The sequence below is a fragment of the Pyrus communis genome, chromosome 1 (genome assembly GCF_963583255.1).
Source record: "Pyrus communis chromosome 1, drPyrComm1.1, whole genome shotgun sequence".
NCBI classification, from domain to species: Eukaryota; Viridiplantae; Streptophyta; class Magnoliopsida; order Rosales; family Rosaceae; genus Pyrus; species Pyrus communis.
Genome location: NC_084803.1, coordinates 21,774,378 through 21,786,767, shown reverse-complemented (window position 1 = coordinate 21,786,767; position 12,390 = coordinate 21,774,378). Strand labels below are relative to the sequence as shown.

At 34.6% G+C, this 12,390-nt stretch overlaps 1 protein-coding gene and 1 long non-coding RNA gene across 2 annotated transcripts; one reads left to right on the top strand and one right to left on the bottom strand.

Moving 5' to 3' along the window:
• Positions 1–5,450: 5,450 nt before the first annotated feature.
• Positions 5,451–6,783, bottom strand: LOC137718837 (uncharacterized). The gene is made up of 2 exons (XR_011065937.1): positions 6,261–6,783; positions 5,451–6,164 (listed from the first exon to the last, which is right to left on the bottom strand). It is a non-coding gene; the product is annotated as an uncharacterized lncRNA (long non-coding RNA).
• A 3,364-nt stretch (positions 6,784–10,147) lies between these two features.
• On the top strand, positions 10,148–11,972 carry LOC137733267 (probable xyloglucan endotransglucosylase/hydrolase protein 6). Its single transcript, XM_068472415.1, has 4 exons — positions 10,148–10,398; positions 10,575–10,675; positions 10,768–10,964; positions 11,294–11,972. Exons 1-4 carry the CDS (start codon positions 10,203–10,205, stop codon positions 11,682–11,684), a joined length of 885 nt encoding a protein of 294 aa, XP_068328516.1. The 5' UTR covers positions 10,148–10,202; the 3' UTR covers positions 11,685–11,972.
• The last annotated feature ends 418 nt before the right edge of the window (positions 11,973–12,390 follow it).

Sequence of the window (12,390 nt, the reverse complement as noted above, 5' to 3'; positions counted from 1 at the left end):
TTTCTTTGATGCATTTCATTATCATTTTATATATTTGTGAGGTCTCTAAGGATTTTTCAGAAAAAAATTAATGTCTTATGCATTTAGCGACGTTATTATTTTAGTAACTGGGCCGAATTAGGACTAGAAGATTTTATTATTTAACCGAAGATATTACTTTATCGAACATTAATTTATCAAGACCTTACTATATCTAGAAGGGATTTAGATATCAATAGTGAACCGTGTACCTTTATAGATATCATAGTTTGTTGTGGAGTACTGTATATGCATGCATGGCTTGCATTGAGTAACATAAACCCTAACCCTTCGTAGAACCTAAATACAAAGATGAGAGACGTTAAAAATTTCATGCTATTGCATCAAAGTATACCAAAATTTCTTGTCAAATGCACATATACAATGTATCTTTTATGGATCGAAATAGTTGCATGCACAAATGTATCTTTTATGTGTGAGGCTCCAAAATCTGCTTTCTTACAAAATCTAATCCTCAACACATATGGTTCATATGTTTCCACTCGACTCTTTTAAAATGAAATATCAAACAAATGAACATCATAAAATTCAGATGCATGTATAGCTAAAAGATATTGCACTCTTGATCTTTCAACAATATTTGTAATTTACTGGCAGAAATTGATTATTTATTTATTTTTTCGGAGGACAAAATCTGCATCCTGAATAAATGATTGAAAAAGAAATACATTTTTATAGTTTTGCTCCATTGTTATTCATTTCATTCCCTCGCTCAACAAAATGATAAAAGAAATTAATGCATGACCAATAATAATTCATTCAGGAGCGGCTACATAGGTGAAATGTCAACAATCTGATAGCCCAAAATTATTCCCAAATTATTGGATATACAGCCCAAGTGGATGTCGACAATCAAAGCGTTCTATTCGAGTATATTGAATAGGATCATGTTCGTTACGAGAATTTATGATTTATAGTTGAAATTTAACTTTTAAATTGAAAAATATATCATTATAATTTATAGCCAAAACCTCACGTTGATTTATCGAAGTACCCTCAAAACAAAAAACAAAACACCAAAAAAAAAATTCTTTATGTTCTTTCTTCTTTGTTCTTTTTCATTTAATGGTTTAAGGTAAAAAGAGGAGCATGAAAAAATTAAACATTTCATGAAGATGTATTTATTCTGATGGAAATAAGTCGTTCAAATTATCAATTTCATTCCTTAATTACATCCCTACAATCCAGATGATGACGAAAATTTCACATAACTACAACTTTTGAATATCTTGTGTCATAATTAATTGGTATTTAAAAATAAATAAATTAGAACTATAACTTTTGCTTATTTTTTAAGAGTATTGTGCAAGTATTCATTTAATGAAAATTGCGATTATATGATCTGATGATTCTGCACATGGAGGGTTGCCCAAATTAGGCATTTAATTATGTAATAAAAATCGAGTATAATATGCACAACCAGTGAAGTAATTTTAATATGGATATGTAAAAGATGAAAAGAAAAAGCTGGAGACGGAGGAACGTATTTGCAGCATCACTCCAGAAAAGTGTGTTGGAAGATGAGAATATTTTGAATCAATTTTATGGTGATTGGCTTCTTACATGAAGAGAATCATATATATGACGACTCAAATCCAAAGTCTATGCAAGTTGATGTTGCTGCTTTTGGATCTCAATATGGAAGCAATGATACTAGAGAACTAATTAGGTTTTGGTTTTAGGTGTAATTAAGTTTTAGTTTTGAGGGTAGCTGGATCTATTTAAGTGAACTTTTAGTTGTATTTTGTTGTATTTTGTATTATTCTTTTCAAAGAAGTTGATTCCAACTTGAAATGTAAATGTAAATGTAAACTAAAATATAAATTAGCGTCTGTACATGACAAACATTTCAGACTCAACGTGATTCACAACTAACATTATTGATATCTCAATTTAATCATTCATTAATAGGTGTAGGATTTATCACAAAAGCTTCGGCAATATTAGAAGATAAATTGTATATATTACTTTGTTATATATCATTCCCAATGTGAGACTCTATTCTCCAACACGCCCCCTCAAGTGATCCCACATATGGTCACATGGGAAGCCAATTCCCACATCTGAAACTGGTTAATTTATTGGGCCAGAGTTACCACAAATTTTCAAGGGCCCGGTTATAATTCATTAACCAGAGCCAACACATATTTTTGAAGGTCCAAGTATTCATTGATACCCTTAAATTAGAGCTAGCACAACTTTTTGAAATCTCAACTTAAGAAAGCCAATTCAAGCTCAAGAAATTGAACTCAAGTCATGTCGGAAGAATAACATACTCTGATACCATGATAAACTTTTTAGGCCCAACATAAACCATCAACCAATATCACCGATATTGTCCCTAATATAATCACTTATTACTAGGTGTTGAGCTTTATCACAAAATATATAGTTCAATAATATGAGTATCAAACCATATAAATTTTATTTTATGTTATTATCTCTTTGATGTGCAACTCTATTTTTCCACTACAATACTGCTGCACACCAAAACTTTAACAACAGCTTAGTAAACAAAAATAATGCTAATTCCTTCACATTAACAACAGCTTATACTAGGTTTCAGCTAACCCTACCCTACCCATTCAATTGTTTCCGATGAATGTTCAGATCTCTCCCTGCTCGATTTCATATTTGGTAGATGAGGAATTTATTTCTGTAGCTCTACCATTCATTCCTCCGACAATCTGATCACCTTATCTCTTAGGTGGACAACCCAGAAAATAGACAATCATAGGATTAGCTTATCAACTACCCGAACAGTATTATAAGAATCGGTACTTAACATCCATTGTGCATGCTCCCATACACAAGGATCTATCTCCAGTGACACAAGGATCTATCTTCGTATCTTTGAATTAAAATGGCTTTGGGTTAACTTAGTACTTTTATGAGTTCAAATAAAGTTACCCTAAATAACTTCCATTGGCATTTTAAAATATAAAATAATGTCTTTGTAAAAATATTTAAAATAAGATACTATCATGGTGTAGTGATATTAAAATATTGTAAAATCATGTAAAATTCGAAAATATTAAAATTTAAGAAACAACCTTTCATTGAAGAACACTCTTATACACTATATTCCATATGTTGTCTCATCAATATATATTCATAAACTCATTATAGTAAAAAAAAAACGTTTGTTCCCCTTGTCCATCGTCTAAAGAAAATTCATTTGATTTGGAAATTGTTCAATTATCCATATGAAACAAGAAATTTATAGCTCATCACTTATTTCTATAATTGTCGATTTGTTCAATACACGTGAATGACTAAACAATTTTCAAATATAATAAAAATATTTATCATAACATTTAGATAATTATACAAGAATGAATGAATTTTTTTTTTCAATTCATAATATTTTTACGGTAAAATAAATAACGTCATGAAAATGAAGAGTTTTCTCCTTCTCAATAAATAGGAAAGTATGTTTCCAAACAAAATAAATAAATAGGAAAGTATTGTCCAAACCTTACTATTGTATTATCTTAGAAGACTTTAATTGGGTTAATGTGAGAGAAAAGAAAAGTATTTGGTCAAATTTTCTGAAATTAAATTCCAAAAGCCAACTCAAGATGGAGTCTCCCACTGTGGCAACTGGCAAGAGTAAGAGGGAGTTGTTAGTCTCGTAGTTCTCATTCACTCAAATCGTCAAATTGGTAGGTTTCTGTTGGGTCCTACATTTCCACAGCCTTCTTGTCAATGTATATGGCCCGACACCACTATAATCCAAAAAACGACAAGGCTTTTGATTGGCGTCGGATCAGCCACGTGGCATGAATCAAAATCGTCATTTATGCTATGAGCCTATGTAGCCGATTGTCAATTTTGTGCGAGTGCCAACTAGCTTTAGTAAGTTTGTCAGAAGAGTATTACAAAGCATTCTGGTAGAGTAATATTATAGAGATTAAATTTGTACAAAGAATTTGTAAAATAAATGATTTAAAAGTTGATGATTGAATTATTACTTAAACATTAATAAACGTGCTCATTTTTTAATTGGTGACACGTCATTTACTTTATAAATTTTGTCGACAAATTTAGTCTTTCTACCATTATCCTTTTTCATACGAGTCTTAAAGAAAACTTAAAACGGTACGGTGCGGTCCAACTATAATGTTTCGTCCTAATCAATAGTATGAGCTTTATATAAAATATAAGTGATGCAGATCTATTAATTTTTCGTTGCAAAATTTAAAGTTAATTTTCCGAAGCACTCAGAACAAATATGTCTAAGACCTCGTTGTGTACGTAAAGGGTGCTGAATACCTTTCATTTTTCTCTATCAAATTAACCGTGCCACCCAAGATCAATATGAAAAATCAGTTAACTAAAACTATTCGTTTTGAGTTGTGCAAAAAGAAAGCATCAAACCCCAACTATAAGGAAAAAAATTATAAGAGAGAATCAAACCCAACTTAAGAAAAAAATTATAACCATGTTGGGTGTGTTTCCTTAAGATGGGACCAAAAAAAATTATAACTTATAATAATGCGAAATTTATTCCTATAAATAACTAATCTTAAGTTGGGACCGAAATTTTTTATGACTTTAAGAAGGTTATTTCTTTATAAAGTATCATTTTAAAGAGTTCAATGTTATTTAAGGGAAAGGGATGACCAGATTCGGATTCTTGCTGTGCATGTTTAAAAGTTATTTACCAGTTGAGCCAAAACTCATCACAATTATATGATGATAAACATTTGAGACAAATAATTGCCTCTAATGATATAATTACAATCTAGTGAGGATAAACACCATAAAAGTAAACAATGACCTTAAAATGGTGTTTGAAAACAAAAATCCCAGCCTGTAAAGTGAGAGCCACATCATTGGGTCCATCAGTAGAACTACTGGCCAGTCAGCATCCCATATCAATCAATTTATATTGGCTGTATCGGAAAGAGATTCTCTCCGGATCTCTTCTTCCAAAACTCAAAGATCAAGTAATTCGGGTTTTTAAAATTTGATCCAACGATTAAAAATTATTATAGCTTTTAAAAATTTTTACTAACTTCTCTGTTTTTAGCCGTTGGATCAAATTTCAAAAGCACATATCACTTGATTTTTGGGTTTTGGAGGAAGAGATCCGATTCTTTCCCAACATTGATATCTTATAAGGCCGAATTTTCATTGGACGGCTTTCACTTCAGGGGCAGCACTTGACTCTGAGAGAGAGAGAGAGAGAGAGAGAGAGAGAGAGAGAGAGGCTGCTATGTGGTATTTTTATACACAACACTGATATCTTAGGGCATGGAGTTAGGTGCAAGGAAAATCTTATCAATATTCCACTCTTGTAAAATCACACTCACCAACCTTAGTACCTTACTAAGCTTTTAGAATCTCATGGGATGTATAGACACAACCGGGTGAGTTGGGCAGCATTTGCATTCACATAAAAGATAATACTTGTAAAGGTAAATTACATAAAATTACTTCAATTATGAGTCAAAACACAATTTCATACCTTATATTTTAAAAATTACAATGTCATACTTCATCTTACGAATTTGTTGCAATGTCAAACTTCTTTCAATTTTTCTGTTAATTTCTCTGTTAAATGCTGACGTGACTTGAGACAGGGTCTACTCCCTAGCCCAATTAGACAAAAAATTAATTAAATATTAACAAATTAAAAGTTAAATCATTTTAATATTTTAATATTTTTATTAAAAAATGCGGAGCCCACCACTACAAACTCACCCTTCTTCCTCAATCTATCCGTCTTTGCTGAACCTTCCTTCCTTCACCACCAAAACCAGAACTCACTCCCCCGTCGCCTACCTCACCTGCCAATCACCACCCTCTCTCCCTGCTGCTCTTCAACCCAAATTATTGACTACCTATTACTTTACCATTTTGGTCCCCGATATTGTTAATTTACTCAAACAAATCAAATCCTGAAATTTTGCAAACTGGGTGGGCTCTGTTGCTACGCCCCTTTGACTCCTTTGCCACCACCACAAGCAAATCCACGTGCATCCATCTTTTTCTTTCCCTTATATTTCGAACATGCGGTGGTGTGTTTATCAATCTTTGCACATACAATCATGCTAGCATCATCTTGGGCAATGACACTGGGGAAGTCTTAGGCAACGACAACAATCTTCCTAATCTTCCTAAATTCCCAACACCGACAATGATTAATTTAAATAAATTTGTATAAATTGAATTGATTTAATGAAAAAGTTCAATAAAATCAACAAGCAACAGACCTGTTTGTCGGATTCCGGTTTAGATTCGAATTCAGAGCTAGCATCATCTTGGGCAACGACACTAGGGATTGATTATTGCTGCAAGGCTTTGGAGATCTTGAAATTGATGAAGGTGGTGCTCCAGTGAGCATGTTCTTGGGCTACTATTTTAGAGTAGGAAATGAATTCCCACAGGGACTTAGAGTGGCGAGAAGCTCGGGAAGGCTTTAAGGCTTCTTCGTCTTTTTCATGTTCGTCTTCCTTAGGGGACAGGAGGCGGCTACACTAGTGTTCTGGGGTCGAAGGGAGAATGAGTTCAATCGGGTTTGTGGGGTTGAGTTTGGGGTCCAAGAAAGGTGGAGGGGACGATTTGTGATTGGAGGTAAGAGAGGAGTTTGAGCTGGGTGGTGCACTGAGACTCCATTCGAGCTGGGTGGTCCAGGGAGAAAAGGTAGTGATTGGTGGACGAGGGCAGAGGTTTGGGAGGGGCTTTGGTTTTGGTGGTGAAGGAAAAAAGGTTAGGGGAGAACGGTGGACTGGGGGAGACAGGTGGACTGGGGAAGAAGGGTGAGGGTGGTGAGTTTGTAGGGGTGGGTCCCACATTTATTGGGAAAAATGTTTAAATAATATAATATTTATTTTTGGCCAATTTTTTTTCTTGGTCTCTGTGGTGACACGACACTTTCAATGTGACACTTGTGGTGAATAAACTCATGTGACTATCACGTGGATGAATCAAATTCATCATTTCAATCCAAACTACATCCTATTCCATGGACATCTAGCATGACTTGTATACCGTATATGTGTGTTTTTTCTAGGTGAGTTATGACATACACTTGTTTCTCTGGTGAGTTGGCATCTGATTCCAGTGCACAAAGCAAATTGAAACAAAGTGGAGATAATTTACATTAACCATTGACGAAAGAAAAAATAACTTCATCATTTCTCATACCATAATGTATTTTGCACACTAATGACAAAAGCATATATCCACCCAAAAAGAAAAAAGAAAAAAATAAAAAAAAAGATAGAAGTATGTCTTCCACAATATATTGTGGCTCATCATAACAAAAAGTCATTAAAAATGTTTTCCACAAAATAAACAAATAATCTAGTTTTTGACAAATCAAAATCAATTCCCTTCGCTTCATCATTTTTATTTTTATTTTTTTTGCAAGGTATTGTGCTTTTTCATCAGTTGATTTTGCATATTCTATATTGGGGCCATTCCAGAAGGTCCCCAAGGATTTTTAGCATTTTGATGATATTGCAGAGGTCGTTTCAGGAGGTCTCCAAGGTGCATTGAAAGGTTGTGTACTGCAAGACTACAGCTTGCATCAAACCACACTACCAATTAAAGACAAAATTGAAAGGCATATATGCAGACTGGTACAAATTGATACAAGAATTAAAATTCAAATAAGACTAAGTCTCTAACTCATGATCAAAGACGTGTTGGCATTAAAAAAAAAAAAAACAATAGTTTATTAAAAGTATTAGGATTTCCAAACGAAGTCATACCTAAGAAATTAGGCATGACTTCCCATTCACCTCTTCTCCTAGCTATTGACATGGTTTTATAGATTTACTTTCACTGCGTTTAAGTTTTTGTTTTTTTTTAAGTCATACTAGATGTCCACCACATACAATGTAATTTGGATTGAAATGATGAATTTGACCCTTCCATGTAATAGTCACATGAGTTTATTTAACAAAAGACTAACAAAAGTTTGGATTCGACCTCAATTGCTAACAAGGCTCACTACGAGGGTTTAATTAACAACTTTTTCACCATGTGGGTCACATTGAAAGTGTCGTGTCACCACAGGGACCACAAAAAAAATTTGGCCTTTATTTTTTAATATTTAATTAATTTTTTAATTGAGTTGGGCTAGGGAGCATTTAACATAAAAATTAACAGAAAAACTGATAGAGGCCTTACATTGTAACAAATTTGTAAGATGAGGTATGACATTGTAATTTTTAAAACATGAGGTATGAGATTGTGGTTTAACCCATAGTTGAGGTTGTTTTGTGTAATTTACCCTACTTGTAACTTCAAAGCTTTACTTGTTACTATTATGTGGGAAATACACATAAATAACACGTTTTGCATAATCAAAATGCAGCTTCACTTGTGGATCTCCATATCGACCCTAATGATTTTTTTTTTTTAATGACAAATGATACTGCTAGTGAGTTAAATTGTTAATCGTTAATGGACAAGGAGATGGGGTGGGATCGAACCAGTACCAAGCAATCGCCCAGGCTCTGTTTTCCACCACAAGGAGCGGAAGAGTGTGAGGCCAGAGTCGGGACCTCCCCGTTAGTTCCATTCTTTGGTCCAAATTCGGGCACGTAGGGAGTGCCTTTCATCGTGGTTTCAGAATTTCCAATCATGTTGTCTTTTATCTAGGGCATGTGAATCAAAGAATTAAAAAAATTCTCAGACTGGGTGTGTTAGAAAAATTCAAAGAGGTATAAATTCGAAAAGAATTGCAAGAGCTTCTTTGATATTTGAATCAAGCTCTCAATGAAAGCACCAATTTATGGTAGCAAAATTATGCCGCTACAAATTTGACAAAATTGTACTTACAAAACAAATTAAACATCTTTAGTTACCATCGAAGACACTTGCCTAGTAAGAGGGGTGGGGTTTGAACAATGAACCTCGGATGTCTAAATCAGTTTCTTTGAGAAGAGAGGGAGATTTTGAATTGAATTGTATAGAAACAACTTACCAAAGAATGAACATGTGATTGGGTATTTGTATGAGCTAGTAGCCGGCCATGGGGTGTAGGGAAGCTCACGCTACATGTTGGGCCCCGATTGGCCAAAGTGTGTTATTTGTTGGATGCATTAGAAAAATATCTTTAAGATGTTGAAATATCATAATGATGCTTGAGAATAATCCATGTGTCAGTTCCAAAAATTTTTGAAATATTTTTAGCTCCATAAAAAAAAAAAATTATTTCATCCCACTCATAAGGGAGGCCAAGGGTGACTAGCATAGTGGAAAATTAAGATGAAGAAAAGGAAAGATGTTTGAAATGTCATATGAACCTATACACAATTTTCAATTTGCCATATGAACTAAAATTTTAAGCTAATAATCATGTCAACTTTCAAAATCATTAACCTGTCAGCTTATCCTAACTTTGTTAAATTTTCCATTCAAAATAAGTCATGTGTCTCGTACATAACTTAAGTTTAGGTTTGTTTTCGGCATGTTAACACCTCACTCCCTTTCTAAAGTTGCCTTCCACCAACAAACAAACAAATAAAAAACAAAAACCTAGAATTCCTTAAAGATAGTCATTGAGGTCCTCCAATATATTGTTTTTGGGATCAAGAAAATGTTGTGGACCTTAAAAGCTTGCAATTAGCCACAACTCTATATTAGTGAGCTTAATGTACATTTTAAGTAGTTCACAATAACTAAACTTTTTAAACGAATACAACATGCTTTTAACTAACCAAAATTAAAGAGTTTGTACTAAAGAGAAGTAAAGAATTTGTGGAAAGGAGGTCAAAAGTCTGCAATAACCCTTAATATAAGTCATGTGCACTTATTTTTTATGGAAAACTTAACGTAGTTGATATGACAAATTGTTTAAAATTTTAATTAATATGAAAAATTAAAAATTAAAAATTGTGTATAAGTTCATATGACATTTAAAAAAATATCTCATAAAGAAAGTGATGGTATTTAATTACGTCGTGGGGATTAACTAAGAAAGAAGAAGCGCGGAAGAAGAATACAAACTGTTGGGTAGGACCTAACTGAAAGCTTGCCATTAGCTGGATGGAAAGCAAAGTTGTGATGGAATTTCCATTGGGAAGCCAGTCTTCTTTCCCTTCCCTAACTAAATATGTATAAATAGCCCACATCTTCTCATCATCCAAATCACATTCAAATTATTAATTCCATAACCTATCATATTTTTGTGTGACAAAATCATGGCCCTTTACCTTAGTTGGAGTTGGAGGGTTGTCGTTGCTTCTTTCTGCTTTTGTTTTCTTTCTTTATTTTCTCTCTCTGCTTTTGGACGACCAGCCACTTTTCTTCAGGACTTTCAAGTCACATGGTCCGATTCTCATATCAGGCAAATCGATGGAGGGAGGGCCATCCAACTCGTTCTTGACCAAAATTCTGGTAAATATAGTTATTCGATCGTGGGGTCAACTTTGGTATTTTTAGTACTAATAATATAGTTATTTTTATATAAAAAGAATAAAAAAAAAGGTTCGATTCAATCCGAGTATTGTTTGTCTTCACAAAATATGACGAAGTAATGAGTGCTTGCTAAATTTGATGCATTATTTTTTCAGGATGTGGGTTTGCCTCCAAGCACAAGTACTTGTTTGGGCGTGTGAGCATGAAGATCAAACTCATCCCTGGAGACTCTGCTGGAACTGTCACCGCTTTTTATGTAACTTTACGGCTTCAAAACCCTGAATAGATTTCTGGGTTTCTTGATTTCTATGAAATGTTAATCTGATTTGCATTGAAATTCTTTGGCAGATGAACTCCGACACCAATACAGTTCGTGACGAGCTAGATTTTGAATTCTTGGGGAACCGGACTGGACAGCCTTATACAGTCCAAACCAATATCTATGCTCATGGGAAGGGCGATAGGGAGCAAAGGGTTAACCTCTGGTTTGACCCTGCTGCAGACTTCCACACTTACACTATCCTCTGGAACCATCACCATATTGTGTAAGCTAACAAGTTCATAGTCTGTCTCACCAGATATCTAACATGTTATGATGTTAGATAGTTTTACTTGTGTTAAACAAGAATAGGTCACATATATATTTGACCAGTTTTGATTCACAGTCATCTGACAACATAATATTATTCGAGAAGGGAAGATGATTTTTCACACACCCATTTCAGCCTCTCAAACATGAATGTGTATAAAGCTAAAACGGGTGTGTGTTTATCATTTTCCCTCGAAGATATTTCACTACATTAAACATTATTTTTACTTTATTTAAATGTGTGGTCAGAATTTGGTGTGAATGTCTATATTGTTGGTAGTGCAGCTTCTATGTGGATGATGTGCCTATAAGGGTGTACAAGAACAACGAAGCCAAAGGAATCCCATACCCAAAGCTCCAACCAATGGGGGTGTTTTCGACATTGTGGGAGGCCGACGATTGGGCTACCAGAGGAGGACTTGAGAAGATCGACTGGAGCAAAGCCCCTTTCTATTCATATTACAAAGATTTTGACATTGAGGGATGCCCTGTGCCAGGACCAGCCTCATGTGCCTCAAGCACCAACAACTGGTGGGAAGGCGCTTCATACCAAGCCCTCAACGCCCTTGAGTATCGAAGATACAGGTGGGTTCGTATCAACCACATGATCTACGATTACTGCACCGACAGATCCCGGTACCCAGTAGCCCCACCAGAGTGCACCGCCGGCTTCTAAGTGGCCTCCAATGGCCAAAAACAATGCTTGTTTGTACGTACATCCATATATCATACTTGTTATCACCAACGTGCCCTAGTACATTAATTAACGTGTAATAAGAGCCATGCACAGTAAAGGATATATTGGGAAATATGGGAAATTCTTGTGCAAATGTAAGTGTATATATGTGGATGGAAGACCGAGTCTGTTTTAGAAGTGAGCAAATGCCGATATCTATTAGTGGCTGTATGTGTGTGTATCCAGCTCGCATTATTGTATCAATAAAGCTCCTGCGTTATTGTGAAAGGGATATGTGTTTAATTTAAACTCTATCAGTTTTCGAAATTTTGAAGAAAAAGTCTTCCCTTGTTTTGTACTGTTGAAAGAAGCAATTGGTACATACTGACACGATATAACAAAGAAAAAAATGGAAGCAAACAAAATGATCGGTCGATTTCGTTAAGCACTACTGTTTTCAAGTCGTCCGACTGAATCGAATATATGTAACACTGAGAACTTTTGCAACGGGTGTTCAGCCATCCTTATACTACCCTCGTCCAGTTTCACTTAACTTCTGAGTGCATGTATCTTACCGCCCAAGAACGTGTTTAACGTTTTAACATTGAAGGACAGTAAGTGTATGATCTGACTTCGACTGAAATGTCTCAAGTGGGGTAATGCAGCTTGGTCTTAGCTAGCATAAGCCATAAGTACCTACCACAGA

Bases quoted from the DNA above. Each gene is read 5' to 3' on its own strand.
- LOC137733267 (XM_068472415.1), top strand. From the start codon at position 10,203: ATGGCCCTTTACCTTAGTTGGAGTTGGAGGGTTGTCGTTGCTTCTTTC. The intron at 10,399-10,574 runs GTAAATATAGTT...TTATTTTTTCAG, and splicing joins CGTTCTTGACCAAAATTCTG to GATGTGGGTTTGCCTCCAAG. The intron at 10,965-11,293 runs GTAAGCTAACAA...TTGGTAGTGCAG, and splicing joins TGGAACCATCACCATATTGT to CTTCTATGTGGATGATGTGC.